The 21,396-nt window shown below is 38.4% G+C and overlaps 2 protein-coding genes across 3 annotated transcripts; one reads left to right on the top strand and one right to left on the bottom strand.

The window, feature by feature from the left end:
* Positions 1–344: 344 nt before the first annotated feature.
* On the bottom strand, positions 345–6,578 carry LOC145486300 (RING finger protein 32-like). Of its 2 annotated transcripts, none has more exons than XM_081464938.1 (9): positions 6,428–6,578; positions 5,204–5,414; positions 4,299–4,441; positions 4,025–4,057; positions 3,273–3,397; positions 2,639–2,747; positions 2,211–2,323; positions 1,990–2,053; positions 345–568 (listed from the first exon to the last, which is right to left on the bottom strand). In XM_081464938.1, exons 1-9 carry the CDS (start codon positions 6,479–6,481, stop codon positions 353–355), a joined length of 1,068 nt encoding a protein of 355 aa, XP_081321064.1. In that variant the 5' UTR covers positions 6,482–6,578; the 3' UTR covers positions 345–352. The 2 variants fall into 2 exon arrangements, with proteins under 2 accessions (XP_081321064.1, XP_081321065.1); XM_081464939.1 differs by having other exon boundaries at positions 6,448–6,507.
* Positions 6,579–6,634: 56 nt separating this feature from the next.
* Positions 6,635–15,375, top strand: LOC145486312 (translin-like). Its single transcript, XM_081464951.1, has 6 exons — positions 6,635–6,772; positions 7,380–7,470; positions 9,409–9,508; positions 11,002–11,117; positions 12,500–12,582; positions 14,254–15,375. The coding sequence occupies exons 1-6, from the start codon at positions 6,665–6,667 to the stop codon at positions 14,476–14,478; spliced, it is 723 nt and encodes a 240-aa protein (XP_081321077.1). The 5' UTR covers positions 6,635–6,664; the 3' UTR covers positions 14,479–15,375.
* Positions 15,376–21,396: the final 6,021 nt, after the last annotated feature.

Genomic DNA, 21,396 nt, shown 5'->3' with positions numbered 1-21,396 from the left:
CGTCACTCCGTGGAAATAACATGACTGTGACTTCAAACTGGCTTGAGGAGCGGGCTAACGACGAAAACTACATTTTAGTAACAGAATAAGTCATTCGAATAGCCGTCGAGTTCTCATATAAACCCAAATAAATTAAATCTTTGTAACAAAATACTTCGTGAACAGTCGCGTTTACGTTCTATGCTGAGCTTGGGCTGTCTGTGATCGCTCTAAATTTAAGAGCTTTTTGGTTTGGAGATTTCGCGATCATTTCTTGTGTCATCGATACCAGTTAACCACCAAAGTCTCCGAAATGATAGATAAGATACTTGTACAAAAGTTTAAGGACATTGGACTCCTTTCTGTGCTTTTACTACAGTATCTTCTTGCGGTAAAGAGACCTACAGACGGGACACACACGTCGTTTGTCCAAGGAGAATTCTTCGAACGCCTCGAGACAGGTGGCGTGAAACACGTGTGAACACGACAGCAAAACAGTGGGCCGTGATGAAGAGTTCTTTTTGTATAGTCCTTGGTCAGTAAGCGGCATAATACAAATTGGACAGTCAGTCACACATCTTTGTACTGCCTGAAATACAGTTCAATAAAAATATAAGTAATTTCAATAGTGTCTTGACCTGCTCAAGCCAGACGTAAGTAATCGATGACTAATAGCCCCACCTCCCCCCGGTGGGGACTCTTATATGAAACAGTCGGGGATGCTTGTCGGAAAATTTGAATTAAACCCCTAAAAGACATAGACTCGATTACCAGCTGCTGTTCAGGAAAGGAATTCCGCGCTAGTAGAGACCGGCGGAAATCGAGCCTTAAAACGAAAAAAAGAGCATGTCTTTTATAAATATTTCTTCGAGTGCACCCTAAACTGAGCTCCTTTGACAGCTAAAAAAGCGGCGTTTCGTACCCGGCAGGGGTAATTTGCAGAACGCCGAACGCCGAATGCCGAAAGCACTGTTTGCTTACGGTTATTTCATTGCTAGCGGTTAGCTTTTATTTGTGGGACAGGGCCATATGCAATATAATGCTGTTTCCTAATAAACAAAAGCTAACCGCAAGCAAACATGAGCGAAACTACTAAACCGCAAGCAAACAGTGCATTTGGCGATCGGCGTTCAACGTTCTACAAAATAGTCCCCTGCCGATTTATATCCCTAAGCGAGCCGACGTGCATCTCCGACCTTTTCTTATGGGAGCCCTCTCCGGGCTGATACCATCAATGAGTAATCGCTGACAAGAAATTTTGTGGCCAATCGGTTACTCATCAATTAACTCATTAGTGCCATTGATGTCATAAATTAGTAACATGTATCACTTGATTCTCTGTGAAGAACACCGTAATAGATCTGTCAGTGAGCTCCACTAACCCCTCCACCCTAACCGTGGATAACTTCAACTTTTTAAAGACACGAGAGATCACTGCAGTAATATGTATGCAACCAACGCACTTTGGAAAATAGGCTGAAAAAAATCGGGCTTGAATGGGATTCGAACCCCTGACCTCTACGACACCGGTGACGTTCTCTACCGACTCAGAGAACTGAGTTCGTAATATACCAGTAGATAACGAATTCTTTTGTCCCAGTTCAGTAAGCCACATTTCTTTCCCGAGATGATACTGCACGACAAGTTACGAGATAACTTCCGTTAGGTGTCTTATTTATAATAATCTGTATGCTCCAGTTCTTTGTTTAATGAACTTTACTTGTAACTGAATAACACGGTCAATGATTTATACCAAAGTGTCGGGCCCTTCTCTCTTCTACCAGTGACGATACCGCACTGTTTCTGATGCAATAGAACGATGGCAATAGTCCATTTTCGATATATTAAAACTCAGCTTGGCAGTGAGGCTTAGAGGACACAAACAAAGGACATTGAACGACCATGTTTATTCATTTCTTTTGTTTGTGTCCTCAAGGCCTCACTATCAAGCTGAATTTTAATATATCGAAAACAGTCTATTGAACCAAGAGCACACAGTCTCTCTCTCACCTGAAGTTGAACCTGATCCCAGTCTGTCTCTGCCAATGTTTCCCCAGTTTCTCCGTCCAATTGCCTAGAAAGGAAACAAGTGAAAAATGTTTTGCAAAAAGACAATGGGCAATCGACTGGCGGTGAATTAAAAAACCAAGCTCGGTGTATTTAATACAATTAGTGGACATATGGCTATCACTACATTGAATTTTATTTATCATTTACCAGAAAAAGAGTACCTCATTGTGTGACGGCTGACGGCAATGGATTGGTCAATCTCCAGAAGCAGATCATCAACACTTTGATTTCGGGCTTCCATAGACTGCACAAGGCGATCAGTTATGCTTTGAAACTTAAATGAAAAAGAAACCAAGAATAAAAAATCTATCCATGTAATAAGAATAATTTCATAGTTTTTACAAGTAAACTTCTTGTCTTAAAACATTCTGAGATTCGTATTTAATAAATAAAGAAGCCTCAACTATGCTCTGTTCTGTTGTAAAGCACGCAGGAAGTGGTAGAGCACGAAAGAAGTGTAGGGGAAAACACGAGTTTCTATGACCTTTTGTAGAAGCAACAAAGCAGATGTAAGCATTGGTGGGAGAGGCAATCCATATCTAACACACAATAGGGACTGACAGCAGTATGACATGCAATTTATGTATACCTTGTCTTCATAAAACTTCTTTCTGAGTTTTGGATCTTTGGGAGGGACTGTCTGCCTTAGCTTTTTGTACCACTGCCGAACAATGTAACCACGCCAAGCTGCTTGGATTCTGCTCAAAGATAAAACACACTCAGACAGGTATTGAAGAATTTAAAAACTCAACTGAACAGTTGTCAGTAGAACACTCAAAACAATAACCCACATTTTTTTTATGCAAGTTGCATCATCAGTTAGCTTCAGCATATTCTTTAAGCTCACATAATAGTAGGTGTGGTTAATGCAGACTGTGTACAGCAGTCCACTTAACCTGTTGACAGCTTCTCACTCTCCTTGGCTGTACACAGACTGCGGTACATTATAGGTGGCTGCTCCTTCAAGGATTACATGTATGCCTTTCACAAGAGATTTTCATGGGTCATGCAATAAAAATTTTTCAAATGTCTCAGAATCTCACTTCCTTTTGCAAGGCTAAGATAGTCTTGAGCTCCGTCCCCCACTGCAGAAAAAAAACATATTAATCTTGCCATCTTGTCTAAGCTTTAAAGATTCACAACCCTAATAGCACCGCCATATTGGTGCTCACAATACAAGTGTATCTTGAATTAGTACTAACTGACATGGCCAGGATATGTACCTTGTTGCACATTTTATCCTATACTCCTTAGCGCCTTCATGGATAATCCGTCTTTGATACTGCTCTTTTCTACACATGGGGCAAGATTTACGACCAGAAAACCTCTCAAATGCTTCAAGGCAGGTCTGCAGGGAATAAGAAAAATTAGGAAAAAGTTAAGCTTTATATATTGTGGTTTAGTTTTAGTGGTTAAAGTTTTTCAAAACAATTTTCGCTAGTGTTAGGAGATGCATTTTATAATGAACATAAATGATAACAACTGTACTGTACATTAATTTTAGTGACAAAAAGTAAAAATAATGACATAAAAATACAACAAGCTGTCTTAAAAATTTTGAATCATACAAGAATTAAAGTCCAATAATAATGGTAATGATAATCCGGCGAGGAACAAAAATCTAGATTATGCAAGAGGAGCCTTGAGCATTCACTTGAGCAATTAACCCAGTCAGCTCCCAAAAATACTAAACAGCCCCTTTTTATATAACAGCCAGGACTTTTCATATCCACTGCATGCAGATCCACACAACTCCTCTCAGCCAGTCAGTCCTGCTCCAGAGTGTAGTGAGGTTGAAGCACATGGCTTGTAGTTTAAATCTATTTTTTGCTAAACTCTTTCAAACCAGTTTGATTTTTACATGTATTTCCCTTTTTCAGATTACTATAAGCTTAAAGCTACATGATAAATTTAAACTCAATCGTAATTATATATTTTTTTATATGTACAATGTATGGTAATGTATGGTACATACCCTGTGAAAAACATGGGTGCATGATAACAAAACCTGCAATTGATGCAGAAAGAATAATAGGTAAATATAGCGCTTTTTTCAGAACATAAATTATTCATCTTTTAAAGAGTAATGTGCCCCAAAAAAACCTGACACCAGACACAAAAAACCACAATCCCGACTTTAGAACTCATAATAAATTTTTAAAAAATTGCATTCATTTACTTATTTCAATATTATCCACTGAAAAAATTGTTGATGTTCAATATGATGGTGGCTACAAGTTGTTACATACCTGTTGTTGTAGACCAAAGTCTTCTTTGCATATCACACATGGTTGAGATGAGTCTTGTCTTGCATTTGACGTCTCCTTGATTTTCCTCCACTCTTTGTCAGAAAGGAGGAGTTCTGGAGCTTCAACAAGGCCAAGTTTCTGAGCTGTAAAAAAATGGAATTTTCAACTCAGGATGTACATGTTACAAATGGTCTAAAACACATAACCTGAGATAAGCTGAATTTTCAGCATTATCTTTGTCTTTATGTTGCCATGATGTGAACACGAACGGTTTTCACTGCACAGGTGTACAGTGTACATGTAATAAGATAAAAAAACCTGCTCAAAACTATACAAACATGTTATATGTAGCACATTTATAGTCTGCAAGGCTGTGTCCTAAAAAATAACAAGGAGCCCAAAGATTCCTAACCACAAAATCCTGGGTGCCCAACACTTAAGCTTAATGAAAAAAGTAAGTTTTTTCAGTCACCCAAAGGTAAAAGTTCATTGCCTGTGGCACCCAGGCACTTCTAAGAGTACAGCCCTGATAGACCTGCAAACCTGTCCTTCTGGACACCTCTATAAAAATTTACAGACTTATAATTCTTCAGATAGGTGACCCAGAATTCACATATATAGCTTTACCTCTGCAGTACAGGCCCCAGTTGTTCAAAGGGTGGATAACGTTATCCACCGGATAAATCACTATCTGGTGGATAGTGTGGTTTGATTTGTTAACACTTATCCACTGGATAGTGATTTATCTGGTGGATAGCACTATCCACCCTTTGAACAACTGGGGCCAGATCCCTCCACATTTTGGACACTAACTTCTGCCTCTTAGTGTTCAACTGTTGTATTAATTTATGTTTTACATGACTGTATAATTACAACAACTGAATCACAATTTAGCAAAAACATACCCAATGTAAGGGGTGCTGGTTTTGGATCAAGAACATATTCTTCTTTGTCATCACCTTCTTTAGAAGTATTTACCACTGCCTTGTTTGTTTTTTTATTTCTAGCTGCTGCTGGAAGACTGTGGTTAATTTTCTTTTTCTTGAATGGGTCTTTGAGGGACAGAGAACGAGTCATGTGGTCTTGAAGAGCAACAGCAGCAAGTGCCACATTGGACTGGAAAATAAAATTGAAAGACATGATTGATCAATCAATCATGTCTTCATATCTTAATCTACACTTCAAATATATGATCTTTCAGATGATCACTCGCATTCTTCACCATCTATGGGTATATTACGAACTCACAAAGTGACCAGCTTCCAGCTGGCTTAATAGTTCAAGATGTTAGTTGGTAGAGCACTGCACTGGTATTGCAGAGGTCATTGGTTTGAATCCCATTCAAGCCGGAAATTTTTTTCAGGCTTTAATTTCACAACTGCTTAAGTTGCATGTATAACTGCCATGATCAGTCAGGTCTTCATATCATAATCAGTTCAAATATATGATCTTTCACATACTCACTTGCATTCTTCACCATCTACAGGTATATTACGAACTCACAAAGTGACCAGCTCCCAGTTGGCTTGATAGGTCAAGTTGGTAGAGCACTGCACTAGTATTCCAAAGGTCATGGGTTTGAATCCCATTCAAGCCCCAATTTTTTTCAGGCTTTAATTTTACAGCTGCTTAAGTTGTGTGTATATCTTCAATGATCAATCATGTCTTCATACCTTTCTCCGCAGTTCAAATGTATGATCTTTCTTAAATATTATTCACTTGTAAATAAAATCGACAACTGTGTTAAAAAGTACATGCAAGCTAAGTTAAGCTATCACTACTTTATAGTGTACATGATGTACTTTTCATAATTTGTATAAATATGTTCGTGTTTAGTTACCCGTATGGTTCATTTCGTTGGATATCAAAAGTATATAATACATTAAATCTGTACACTAGAGTAACAACAACAAGGTTTATTTGAATTGTAAAATTAACTTAATTACTAATTAATAAATAAATTAAAAATACATACAGTTGCTGGTCACCCAAAATAACAAGTTTTGCTTAGTAACAAGTTTTGCTTAGTAACAAGTTTTGCTTAGTAAAATGATCACTTACAGGTACATGTACATGTATCTGAGCACCAACAGACACCCATCGAGAATGACAGGTTAAAACTAACTTACCGAACTGTTTCCTGACTTACTTGCCGATGGTTTATGTGGCTTCATATACGCCATCACAAAAAGCCAAACAGTGAATCAAGTCACAGATTCTAGACGCAGATCACAGTTTAAAATAAGCTCCGTAATAAATTTCGTTGACAAGGACGCCATCTTGGAAACTAAGCGTAGCACGCGTTTTTCCTGCGCAGCATCTTATTTAGCGCACCGCTGCTCAGCAAGTAACGTACACTCAACAAGATGGAGGCCGAAGCGAAAGAGAAAGAGGAAGCCGAAGAGGGGAAACCACTCATATCTCTGTTTGCTTCCTTTCAGGATTATTTATCTAACGATCAAGAAATAAGAGAGGTGCGTTTTGCGAGATTCTCGCCGCTTGTACGACCCCGGACTTATTCCCCAGATCAGCTTCAAAAAGAACTTTTAATTTCACGTACACGTGCATCTGTTGAATTTTCCCTCTCCTTTCTGGGGAGCTAAGTAAAAATGAAAAATGGGTATATTTTTCTTTGCTTTTGACTCTGGAGCAATCTTGAGGCTCCCCTGAACGTACATAAAACTGGCACAGAGGGTGCTTTCCATTTATGCTGGACCGAGCGGTCAGAGACCGGTGGGAACACCCGAGGAAAATGGAAAGACATTTTCTGATCAAACCGGGCCAGCCAAGAGAAATGACTCTTACCATTTTCTTATTCATTTTCCGAATTCCTTACATAAGTGAAGAGAAGTAGGGCAACGAACCGGTTTGTCAAAATGGAACGGCAAGTTTTGGTCGGGCTAGTCCGATCGGTCAAAGTGGACCCGGTCACCTCCAGGTGATCCCGAATATTCCGGTCGGAAGGAACCGAACCGGACCTTTCCATTTGATTTCCGACCATTTCCGGAATCATTATTAGTACTGTTCTTCTGGACAAACTACGGCCACTGCTACTGATACTGGGATGTTGGATTTTGTTAGGAAATAAAGACAGTCACCCGTGACTTGGAAAAGTCTGCAAGAGAAGTCTTGGCTGTTTTACAAGCAGTGCATCAATCTCCAAGTCCTGAAGGTGTGTCTGACTTTGTTTAATTCAATACACGAGTGAGAAATTTTTCGAGTTCCTTACTGAGGTTGTGCGATTTGTAAACATGGTGCAAAATTATTATGTTGTTTGTAGCCTGAAATGATTTAATTGATGAGATGATTTAATTACTGTATTTTATTATTATACAGTGCAGCTCAGATATATGCAAACTATGCATATGCGTATTATATGAGCACATTTTGCGTATATGCATATGTTAATATGGACACATATGCGTGTATATACATGCGTATACATGTATGTCTCTTTGTTATGCATTTCCATGAGTTTCTTTATGTGAAGCATTGTTGGTCAAAAAGGGGACATTATTTTTCTGGGAATGAAAAAGGCTTCAAAGCGAAATTTGCATGTCGTTAAAACGTCCTGCTGATCAATGAAAGCTATCATATTTTGAGTTTTCAATCACTTTGCAAATTCACCGACAAACTACCGTTGATTAACACTTGCTTGATCTTACATGTAAGCTACCAGAAGGAAGAAAATTGAAACAGTCGCTTGAACTCCCTATTTTAACATGTGAACTTAATGTTTTTACAAGTAAAGATGGCAAGTCGTTTGCGAAATGTTTGTCTGAATTAAGTGTTCTGAAGATCCTAGTCAAAAAAATGATATCTCCAGTTATATTTGACACAGATCATTCATTCAAATGATAAAATAACCTTTCCTTGATGAAAAAATCATTTATGAAAGTTTCTATGGTGCGCTGCTCACATTTAGTTATTTTTTCTTCGAGGAAAAGTTCTGTGTTTTGGCATGCGTTGGCGAGTTGCTTGCGAGAATTTTTATTGTTTTAAGCATTCCGAAGACCTTGTTGAGAAAATGATATCTCCAGTTATATCTGACACAGACTGTTCATTCAAATGGTAAAATGCTCTTTCCCCGATGAAAGAATTGATTATTGAAGTTTCTATGGTGCACCACTCACATTTTGTTATTTTTAATGTTCTTCAAGGGAAAGTTGTGTGTTTTGGCACGTTTCCAAGTCACACGCTTGCTTGGACCGTGTTTACTTTGTGTCGAAAAAAAGTTATCTTTCGGTTGTGTTTGCTCCATGAAGATGGGATTGTTGAAGTGTGTACATATCCCCGGTTCTATTATGGTTTGAATACATCTGAGCTGCACTGTAATTACATGTACTATTTACTACAGTGTTACCTCTCTAATTCAAACTCAGCTACTTTGAATTCCCTGTTATTTTAAATTAAAAAACAAACATTTCCCTTATATTTGCCCTTCTGCCATTTACCATTGGTTCTTTCAAACTATTTTTTTATTTCCCCTGAGAATTTGAAATTGCAGGGTTCAACTGTATAATTACAGTGCAAGTCCTGTACTTCAACCAAGGCAACCAACAAAAGTCTATGCAAATTTAGTGAATGGAAACTCTGGATGTTAGCAATGGTTTTCTGACAAATAATTAACAATCAATTTGAGCAGGGAGTGGCTGAAAAAAAATCAATTTTGTTTTAACATTCAAATGCTTTGTTTAAATTGCAAAGAATTTGCTTGGGTGGCCTTGGTTGGAGTAGCTGTACTATAACTAATCATTATTATAATCTATCAAATATTTTATCTCGCACACGATTGGTTTAAACATGTCACATGACCGAATATTCCTCAGCGAAAACTGGGGAATATCTGAACATATTCCCCAATTTTCAACGCTACGTGTTGCGAAAAAGATTTGAAGGATAATAAACACAAGTGAAAATATGCTCGGATATTTGTCCTTGATCTGTTCCTCGAAGCTCAAAGTTTTTCTCGAGCTACGTTCTCAGAAAATTGTTCGCTTCCCGGAACAGATAATGTTGCAGACAAATATGCTAGCATATTTTCACGCCAATGTTTTGAAACTATATTGTAGCTACATGATTTATTGATCATGGTCAAATTTATGTTCAGCTGTGAAGAAAACTTGTGCTAAGAGCAGACAAATGCTAACTGTTGTCAAGTCACAGTATGCAAATCTTGTGGAGAAAATACCAGCTGGTCAATATTACAGGTCAGTGTTAACTGCATAGAATGTCAAATCTACACCCTGATTTGCCCAAATATGGTGTTAAAATGAGCAGTTTGGCTTATCCGTGAAATTATCTGGAAATGCAAGTGCTGAAGTCTTCATGGCCTAATCAATCAATCAATCAATCAATCAATCAATCAATCAATCAATCAATCGATCAATCGATCGATCAATCGATTGATTGATTGGTCAGTCAGTGAGCTGGTCAGTTGGTCGTTGACTCATTAACAGATTGTCCAGAGAGGATTATAGCAACACTATGCTGTGAAGCTTCTAGGAGTGATATTTCAGGATAGTCCTACCACTGGGATAGGGAGGCACGGTGGCCTTGTGGTTAGTGCGCTCATCTCTGGATCGGGTGGTCCAGGTTTGAGCCCACACCAGGGGCCATTGTGTTGTGTTCTTGGACGGGACACAGCGGGTAGTCCCGAGTGGGCAAGATAGCTCCATCTTGCCCGCTCTGGTAGCCAATCACAGAGCAGGATTTGATTCATCTTGCCCGCTCGTGGAGCTAGCCATATAATAACTATGGGTACCGGCAACTTACATGTAATGCTGGGGGTAACCCTGCAATGGACTAGCATCCCATCCAGGAGGGGGGGGGGGGGGGAGGGAAGAACTGAACTACTCCTAGTTACTTCATGCTACAGAAACCGGAGATATGTCCTGGCCTGATGGGTTCCTTGGCTTATATGCAGACTTTACCTTGACCTACCAACGCTAGAATGACCGACACTTAAATAAAGTTTACTTACTTACTTACTTACTTACTTACTTACTTACTTACTTACTTACTTACTTACTTACTTACTTACTTAATTACTTATTTGATGGAAAGAGCTCTTAAATGCATATGTACCGGTATATATAGGGTGTGTAAAAGCATCTGGTTATAGTTTAACTGACCTTTATAATCTTTTTAATTCTCTTATTATGTCACTCTTTGGTTACCTTTCTTAGTGTGGGGTATGGCTGCCTATATTAAATGCTTCAATCAAACTGATAGGCTACAGAAAAGGGCATTTAGATTCAGATATATTCAACAAGTAATGCCGATCCAACAGATTGGTTAAGGAAGGGGCTCGAGGCTGTGGAATAATCTTGTGGGCACTCCCTCACATCCCAGACAGGATCTTCTCCTGCCACCAAAGAACAGGTTGTCTGCCTACCAGGTCCCATGTGTTAGTAGTGAAAGGTTTAAGAGATGCTTTGTAAATAGATATCTCTTTGATTTTAAATACACATAGATCGTATTGTTAGGTTTTAGTATTAAGACAGTTTAAGCTAAGTACCTTACAAGTTTTAATGTCTGTTTAAAACTATTAATATAGAGTGGTCTTTTATTTTATTTAATATGAAAACCAGGATTCATTACTGGCACATATGCACATAAATTATGAGCCGGGTGGCTCATCTAATCCTCACAATTTTTCTGGACTAAATTGTACCTTACAGTGGATGTATATTCATTATAGATTCTGTGATCACTGGCGCTTTGTGAGTCAGCGGTTTGCCTATCTTGGAGCATTTATTGTGTACCTGGAGAGTGATCGGCTAATCACACGACCAGAGCTGGCAGAAATGCTGGGAGGTATCTAGAAAGTTTGCAATTTATGTGGATGTAAAGATCATTGTTGCTGATTGTTGATTGGCAAGAAACTACAATTTGTAACATTTACATGTAAACCCATTCGGTGCATGTACATGTATGACATTAGTTTTACCGTACAGTTCATTACTTTGCTGTGGCTATGTTGTAGGTCAAAATGAAATTCAGGTTAAAATGATTTTAACCTAGACATGATGATAGTTGCGAATGCAGCCATAACACTACTGGAAAAAAAGACCTGAAAAAATTTTCAGGCTTTGGACGGGATTCGAACCCACGACCTTTGCGGTACAGGTGCAATGCTCTCCCAACTGATCTATCAAAGCCACATGAGAGCGCGGTCATGTGAGGGTTGGCCCTTTATGTTCAGTGGACGTAATACTCGGCTCAAGTATGTAAATTCCATAGTAATAGATGTCCAACAGTAGCAATTAAACATAGCCATGATGATAGATGCGAATGCAGCCGTAACACTACTGGAAAAAACGGACCTAAAAAAATTTTCAGGCTTTGAACAGGATTTCAACCTACGACCTTTGCGATACTGGTGCGATGCTCTCCCAACCGAGCTATCAAAGCCACATGAGAGCGGTCATGTGTGGGTTGACCCTTTATGTTCAGTGGACGTAATACTCGGCTCAAGTATGTAAATTCCATAGTAATAGATGTCCAACAGTAGCAATCAATTTCCTTTGTCTTTTAACCTTAATTACTGGTATTCATGATCCATGTATAGGAATTTCATTTTAACCTGAATTTCATTTTGACCAACAACAGCTACCTGGGGGATGTAATGATTCTCCCTGGGTTGCCTTGGTAGTGGGGGAAAGGAAAACGGGGAGCTGCAGCTGTTTCGCCTCAGAGGGTAGGCAGGGTAACTTTTTTCCATCAGCGCTATTGCCTGCCTACCTTAAGCAACTTGTGTCACACTGAGTGTTATGTGATGCCCAGATATGAGGTTTTGAAGCAGAAGTTAATTTTAACGAAATGAAGTGTAGTTAAAGTTACACATTGGTCAAATGACTGAAGGAAACTTGAGGTAAGAATGATAACTGAGTATTTGAATATTTCCAAAGGGCCACGAGTGATCATGTAATGCAAGTTCTGACTTGGCCAACAGGGATAACTTTTTCTCACATTAACACTGATACAGTTATCTTGAAAGGGGGTGGGGGAGAGTTACCTTGGTTACCCAAGAACATGTTAAAAACTAAGGCAGACACATGGTTTGGTTTTGCTCACCCACTTACCGTACTTGTATAATCTCATGGACTGGGAACCCAGAAAAAGCTTTATGTAATATATCCGGTACATGTATTTTTCTCCTTGTCATGTGATTGACGTAAAGACTTTTTTTATTACAGTCCAAGTGGAGCGGTCATCCGATGGTTTCCATATTGATCTGGATGATTTCTTAACTGGACTTCTTCTTCTTGCTAATGAACTTGTAAGTTTCACCAGTCAATTTGAAGGAAAAATTTAGCAAACCATAATGATATGTTTTCTTTTTGCAATCGTTATGGTAAAGATGACATCATCAAAATGATTAAAATTGAGGAAATGATCCTGTTTGTGCATTATATACATCACATGTTTGTACATCTTTAGTTAGTACATTAATTTTGTTCACAGTCCTATGCATTATATGTGGAGGCGCAGTGGCCTCATGATTAATGCGTTCGTCTCCAGTTCGAGCAGTGCAGGTTTGATCTTGGCCTGGGACATTGTGCTGTGTTCTTGGGTAAGACACTTGTCTCTCCACTGACCCAGGTGTACAAATGGGTACCAGCAAATGTAATGTTGGGGATAACCCTGGGATGGACTAGAATCCCATCCAGGGGGAGTAGAAATACTCCTAGTCGCCTCATGATATGGACACTGGGATAAGCTCCAGCCTGATGGTCCACTTGACTCATTTGCAGACTTTACCTACCTGTGCAATGTGTCATTTCTGAACTACCTTTTGCCTCTGTGTCAAAAGGAGTCTTTGTGCGAAACCATTCGTATTAAAATGAGTGTCCCCTGTAGGGTCAGGTTTTATGAGGACTCGTTTGAAAACAGGTGACTCAGAAATGACCTATTACCGGGAATTTGGAATGAAATGATCAAGATTCAGTGCTAAGTCTGGAGAACGAGAACCACCACAGCTATCTTTTTTGGATTGTAGAGGATCTAACCTCCATTCAGCTAGATTATAATTTTGACACTGCTAGTGAATAGATCTGAATAATAATTGTAAGATTCTTTATTCCCAAATAGAGTTATTACATACATACATTAATTCATCAAGGCTCTTCCATTTAAATTCCCTCTCCATGTTAAAGATTACCTGTAAAAATCATCTAAATACATACTTCAGGCTCATGGAATCTTACATTACACTACACATCATAACATGTTAAAATTTCAGTGTCAGTCACCTAGAATTTTACAAAACAAGCAAACAAATAAATGAATAAAAAGCTTTTATTTTTGAAGTGTCTGACCCTCTCCTATTACAATACTGTATTTATAACGCTAATTACTATAATAAGATCTGAAATAATCATTATTATTACTCAACTAAGTTAGTTCAGGGGGGCAATTACTAAGGTAAACTAATCAGACTTGTACTGTATATTACTGTATATTGTTTTGAGAGTTGGATCGGATACTGCCCACTATGATCCTGCACAATCACTGTGGAAGATTTTTAGGATTTACTTTTCTAATTCTCACTTAAAAGATTGCCTTTCTTTTTCTTCTATTTTTCTCTCTATTTTCTTTGTTTTGAAAACGACAGACTTAATGTATCAATTAAGTTGGTTCTCTCAATCAGAAGTTTACGATGTCTGTCTAGTCCGTGATTGTGGGATGTTTTTCAGGTCATTTTTCCAGTAGTGTTATGGCTGCATTCGCATCTTTCATTCTTTCATTATTTAATTGCTGTTGGCCGCCATTTCATTGTTTTGGAACACCAACATGGCTGCGTGACGTGATGTAAAAAGGCTCCAATACTGGTGCTTATGTATTGTTGTCTAAGACATTGTGGAAGCCTGTGCTCAAATGAATGAAAATCACAGGTAATTACAATTCCCCTTAATTAAATTAACAGGTATATGTTTGATTGTTTTTACAGTCTCGGTTTGCGGTGAATAGTGTAACCTCTGCGGATTATGGCCGACCTTACAAAATAGCTGCATTTGTAGCAGAACTAGATGCCGGCTTCAGACTGTTGAATCTTAAAAATGACTCTCTGAGAAAGAAGTTTGACGGCCTCAAATATGACCTGAAGAAAATCGAGGAAGTTGTTTACGATCTGACCATCAGAGGACTGAAACCAGCTATGGAAGAAGCCTCCTGAAGGGGGCAAATCAAAACCTCTGGGGGTGAGAGAGAGGAAAGCTCTCAATAGGGGTTTGACTTTGTGGACTACAACGCTCCGATGAAGTTGAGAGTTGAACAGAAGCCTACAGAGCATTACAATATTATGACAATATTCGTTGCTAAAGTATTGCTCATGGTGATCAAAACATCTGGGTCGGTTTGTTCAAAGCCCGATTAAGCTAACCCAGGATTCGTGAGAATTTTGATTTCAGTTTTGTAACTTTGCGGTGAGGTGTCTGTTTATATTGTTTGTCCTTCAGGTTTGATTTTGAATAATCTCAAACTACATAAAACACAATGAGAAGTGAAAGACATTTTTATAGAAGAAAAGTTAATGGTTAACTTTGAATCCTCGGATAGCGCTAACCGGGTCTCGAGCAATCCGGCCCTGAAGGTCGGCACACACTAGGAAACATGTTGCAGTGACAGTTTTCATGGTGTGCCATGCCCCCTTTTTGCAAAAACGTCCTGCATGATGCAGCTACCTACTACAAGCACAGGCAGCCCAAGCTCTCACTATGAACCACACAAGCAACACAATATGGCATCGAAATATAAGGGTTTATATGGGATTTTCTACAAGATATCCATGGAGGTAGTTAAAAGTGAAAATTCTCAATAAAAATGGCTTACCTTATTCCAGACGTGTGTTGTTTGCTCCTGGTGTGGTTATTTTACCGATTGAACTTGATTTAAGCGACTTTTTTGAATTCCGATTTTCCCTTTATAAAGAGAGGACAAGGCGAAACACCTCAGTCGGAACAGCTCATTAAGACCGCGGAAGCAAAACCAGTCTCGGCTGTAGACGGGAATGTGTTTCAGTTTTCGCGGATTCCACAAGACCTGTTCGTTGTGTTGGAGTTTCTTTTCTTGGAGGATTACAAAACTCATTCAGTTTGCCAATTTAGTTCTGGACAATTGACTGAGCAAGTGGTTTCTGCTGAAATGGTTAGTTACGCGAAGCTTCAAATTGATAGCTTCCAAACATTAACTCTTTGTTTTTCCGTTTTTTAGTTGTCATGTGGAATGAACTTCTACTCACAAAATGGAAACTCTGGAAAATATTGCAAGTAATTAGCAGTCATCGCGAACGATTCATTCCAAAATGTGCGATATTCCTTCGTAACACACCTCGTAGAAGGGATGGGAAAAAAATATTTTGTATTAGTTTTCTGTTCACTTTTCATTGTTAATTTGGGTGATATAAAAAGCTGTTTGCACAATAAGTAAAGATTCATCTTGTTATATATCAAAGACGAAACACTGAGAGACAGTGTTTCATCGGGATATCCAAACACCGAGAAGAAAGTTGAAAATACGACGTGCAGCGGAGTATTTTTGATGAAACTCAAGGTGTTTGGATAGCCGATGAAACATTGTCTCGAGTGTTTGATATATCTTCTCAATTGAAACAGAAACTAAGGAGAAAACGGAGAAGTAAAATCGTCAAACTCTGCTAATTAGGACCGAGTATCTAAACCTGCACGGTTGTGATTTTCTTTGTTTTATCGTGATGAATTATTAATGAGTTTGAGAATGGCGCAAAACTCTTTTCCTATCGTGAGACTATTGTGTTATAGAAGGCATACTGTCTAAGGAGATATACTGTAGGAAGATAAAATCTGGATGTTTCCAGAATTAAAAGAGATAAGATGATTTTGATTTCTCAGGTTAATTTATCGTTAATTTTCAATTCGTACTTCAGTGCCAATTAACGTCCGCGCGCTCGTTATTTTCTCAGTCATTTAATGAGTGAGTAATCGTATGAAAGCTCTTGCTATTGGGTTTGCGCTACTCGTGTGTAAGTTATTACACTACGAGAGATATGATCATATCTGAAAATTCTTTTAAATTTCACTCGCTTGAAGGTACGTGCAATTTTAAGAGAATCTTCAAATATACGTCGTAGTGCAAATTCTTAATTGCACTCGCTTCATTACGACTACCAATACAAATTGTACTTCATTTAGCCCAAGAACAAACTACTACTGTTTCAATTACACCGTATAATACCAAACGGATAGCGCAGTACTAGAAAGGCACTACCTCGTGGATTTTAGCTGCAAGGGAAGTGTAGAAAAGCTCTTGTAATTTAGTTGATATCTGCTTGATTTATAACCAGTTTAATCACAAGAATTAAAATTTCCTCGATTATGATTGGTTTAAAAAACTCCTATTTTCTACTAATTCACTTACCAGGTCGTTATCGGACAGTTTGTTATTGGACAGTTCAATAAGCCAATCACATTCAAAGTTGTAGTTTAAATCAACCAATCAGTCTTTTAATGCAAATTTTCCCTTCCTTTCATAACTTGGCTATTCTTATTTTCTCGGAAATTGTAACTTTTATGATTAATTGGTGATAAAATTTCATGTCGTCCTATTCGTTCTTTTATCATACTCGTGATAAACAAATCGGACTCCCGCTGCGCGGTCGTCCGATTTTGTTATCATGATCACTCGTATGATTACAGACCGAACTGGACTCCACTCAGTCCTATTACCATTACGAAACACCGGCTTACTCAGCTCAATGCATCTGATTTCACTTATAATTATGTGATTTCATATGCAAATGTAAAGAGACCATCATTACAAATGACTGTTTCGTTATCATTAGAGAAAGTCTGTCCAGGTCCTTGTGTGTCCGTTCTATATTAACAAAGTCCAGTCCATTCCTGAGTTTTCCTCGCTGAACTTTGTATTGGCGATGATTGACAAAGGGTCATGGTATCGCCGTTTGCGTAAATCAAACAGAAAATAATACCAAATACGTGCACTTTCTCTTGTCCCGCGTTTGTTAATCATCCACATGTTGGCTAAAATTTGGTGATTTCAAATGCTCCATTTTTGGGTTCTCCGTTCTAGGAGACAAACGTAGGTGGTAGATTGTCATCACGCTTCAATCAAACTACGGCTTACAAATTTGGAAACCAGGAAATAACTAACGAAATAAGATGGTACTGTGCTTAAAAGCTGGCTTCTAAACAACCGTATCAAACTGCGTTTTAAAGAGATTTATTAAGACCAGCGTCATTTGTTTTGTAAGAATTGAATTTACATTGACATTATGCAGTCTCCACTGAGTGGCAACCGTGTGTTCTACGATGGAGAATTGTTCAACTTGTCTTTCCTCCGAAGACATCCGAAAAGGAAAAAAAAGATGGAATGTGATCAACTTGAATTAAGAAATCACTGACTGGTGACCCTCTACACAGGTACCTCCGTAATTTTTAATTCGCTTATCGGCTTAGCGAGACTGAACGGAAATCTCGGTATGATTTGCGATTGTGTGCCCTTGGCATCTTGGCACCTTTGAGGTCCTATGATTATTTGCATATTTCGATATATATGACACTTGCATAAATTCCGAGACCAAAAATAGACGCTAATTGGGCTAGTGTATTTTTTACACGGAATGCCTGATCTGAGGCAGGCCGCGTCAAAGTTTCGGTCGAGTTTCTTTTCTTTTTTTGTTCTTCTTTGCAGGCACATATGCAAGTTAACCCGCATCCCGCGGGACTACGTGGTCTTTGTGTTTGTTTGGTGTGGAAGTATGCGAGGTCGAAATCATGTCGGGCCGAAGGAATATATTATTTTAACTATAAATTTGCGTCAAAAGCTCCTATCGCCTCGAGATTTCACCTTGAAGGCGAAGCCCAGCATTGCTTTCCTTAATCGCCGGCAAACGTCCGTTAAGGGGGAATGTGAGCTCGCAAATCTCACAGATATTTTTCATCGCGAAGCCCAGGCGGGAAATAGCCATAAATTTGCTTGAAAAGCTCTCATCGCCTCCAGATGTCACCATTTATAGTGCGTGTTTGATAGCCGGCAAACGAATATTTCTCATCGCAGCCCATCAAAAATACTGGAAAACAATGCAGCCAAAACTCCCTGAAATCGCTTTACTTCGACTTAACTAGTAACACTACAGCAACATAGCCAGGAAGGCGTTTTTAGTGTATTTCGTTTCCGCAATGAAAAATTTGAAGCTAAATGAAAATTTGAGTGACACAACAGTAACAATCTTCCGCGGGGAGTGACTGACGTTTCAGGTGACAAATTATTTCTAAACTTGCCTTCCAAATTTCGGAAAAATGGGAAGACGTCGCCATTTTGAATTCGACCTCTATCCACTGCACATCAATGATTGTGTGGTATACGATAGCTCAGTCAATTAAATTTATCAGATTGCACCATTTTCATAAGGCAACTAGTAATAAAATTCTACAAATGATTGTATTAAGCCAAAAAGTAAGTAGATCAGTTTAACCGATACTTTTGAGAATGCATTGCCAAGTGGCGATTTTCATCGACTTTCAAAATTGACTCCGCGTTCTTCGTTCGCTAAATATCCATATCGATAAAAACCGCAAGCACACGGCGAGTTGCTACGTAGAACGAAGATGACGATTGAACGTTCGAAATCGCCAAAATATTCTTAGATATTTCAAAATTTTCTCCTAAATCTTCTCAAATAAGGTAAACCTTCAGCAAATACTAAGCAATTCTGAGTGTCCCTGCCTGTTTTACGAGTCTTTATTCCAGTCAAACCATACCTCTACTAACTATGGTCAAACGGAACAAACGTTCAAGGGCTAATAGTTAACAGAATATTAATTTTCACAAATGACGAAAAACTAAGCACTATATATTTATATAGCCAGGGCGGCTAAGATTTTGCTAAGCTATATTTTTCCATAGCATGCCTGACATAACTTTTGAAGAACAGGACTATTCAGACCCTATTCACAAAAACAAAATACCAAACCAAAAAAACAAACAAAAAGAACCCCCCTCCAAAAAAAAAAAAAAAAAAAAAAAAAAAAAAATAGCCAGACACACGGCATAATTAAGTGCTTTCATTTGATCTCAATCACCAAATTCTAAAAGTTGAATCAAAAACTGAAAGAATCGTCTCTTTTACTTTATTATACTTTTATTTGTTTAAGTAATGGCTGTTTTCATTTTCTCTGAATGTCACGCTCACAAACCTTATTGATGTAAAGATACGGTACTGTGAAACGTCTAATGCCAAGTTAGCTCAGTCGATCACTGATCGAGCTTCTTGAATGGCGCAGACTGAAGATAAATCTCCAGTAACTTTTACGTAAATTGGTTCAAACTTTTAAGGGCATTTTGCCACATTTTTTGGAACTTATAGCAAACGTCTTGGTTACAGAGGTTACGGTCATGATTTTAAAAGCGTGCGTTCCCGATACCTTAATCTTGAACGGCGCTCTGCCGGATTCCCAATTTTCCCAACTTGTTCCATTTTGCGTGTCTTGCACTGCTTAAAATAAAACCACGAAGTCTCCCCTTACAGCACCCATTCATCACATAAATATAAGCTACGTTTGCGTAGGAAATCCGCCACGGGCTATTGTTTCAATTATTGAGCTACGTAAATCAGTTGAACACCAGTTTTTAATTAATTAAGTATTACTTTTTATTTTGTTTATTTATACTGTTTATTTTACATTTTTTTGTGTAATGCTCTTTAGATCAATGTTTTATGGAATTAGCACATTTTATTTTATGAATTATTATATGAATTGTTACAGAACAGGTTGTCCGCGTAAACGGGCCTAAACTTGCTTTACTAACTGCTACGCCATTATGTGAAGCAAGCGCACTCGCTTAACAAGCACGTTGATTCATTTCTATTTTAACACAAACTAGTGGGGTTGGAAGTCTCGTACGCTGGCCAAATCTCATATTGATAAGATAAATTATTCCCTCATCGGAAGAGGAAATTATTTTCAATTAATGACAACAGAACTCTCCAGAATATTACAATAGGCCTTCAACTGATTTCCTTCTTTTTGTAAAACATTAGCATAGGGCTGACGTCCACTTTCGGCCAAAGCGAGCCTGGTTGGTGAAAGATGAAGAAACTGCCTTTGTAGAAGATTTACCCAGTGAACTCAAAGCACATAGAGGCGTCCATTTATTTTGCTTTCTCCAGACTAATACAGTCGAACCTCTATTAAGCGGCTATCTATTTAGCGGTCACGACTTCTTAAGCGGCCAGTTATAATTATCAATGTCCCGAAATAATTGTCAGCAAAATACTGTAAATAAAATCCCTGTTTACCGGCTACCTCTATTAAGCGGCCGCGGCCAACTTTTGGTCGTCCCCATGAGAGAGTTCTCTATTGTCGTTATCCCTTTTAAGCGGCCACACAAAATTTAATACACGTAGTTTGGCTTTCTTTTGGAAAAGGCGATGGCAGATAAGAGGCCCCAATAAAATTTGACGACTGATAAAAAAATATTCAAACAAACGTTTATTATGATTGTCTTGACGTGATTCTATGTTCACCAAGCAGTTAACCAGATCCAAAAAAATATTCAAAGAACACAAACCCCCTATCCAGCTACCACCTCTCATTTCCTTGAGGGCCGCCGCTAGATAGAGTTTCGACTGTGATCCATTTTAATTCACTGACGAAATCTACCTATGCATTCCGTTTTCTGTATCCCGTATACTACGTCTTTGTCTTAATCAAAAATTAATTAAAATGTCAAGAAATTTTGACAACGGACATGACCTCCCGTTGATTTCTTCATTCAGTTTCTTCCTATGTGGGATGTTAGTTCAAATTTTAAGTTAATTGTTTGGTTACCTGCTCGTAAGGTGTCAGCATCTTTAGTTATCTCTTCGCTCATCACTTTTTTCCCGTTTCCTTTACAGACTAATATGACAGCAAACAACCTTTTGTCATAGACTGATGCAGAAAAGCGATTATCAATCTAAAATAAAACACCGACCTTGTTCTGTTAGCAATGTTTAGTATTAGTAGTGCATATGGTTTTTATAAATTACCAAAATCAATGTTGGCTTTTTTATTCAGTGTTACTAAGCTCAGATTTGCTTATCATCTCTTAATAG

Source organism: Orbicella franksi, chromosome 5, assembly GCF_964199315.1.
Source record: "Orbicella franksi chromosome 5, jaOrbFran1.1, whole genome shotgun sequence".
Lineage (NCBI taxonomy): Eukaryota > Metazoa > Cnidaria > Anthozoa > Scleractinia > Merulinidae > Orbicella > Orbicella franksi.
Note: the sequence above shows the minus strand (reverse complement) of the source record. Positions and strands in the feature narration are given on the sequence as shown.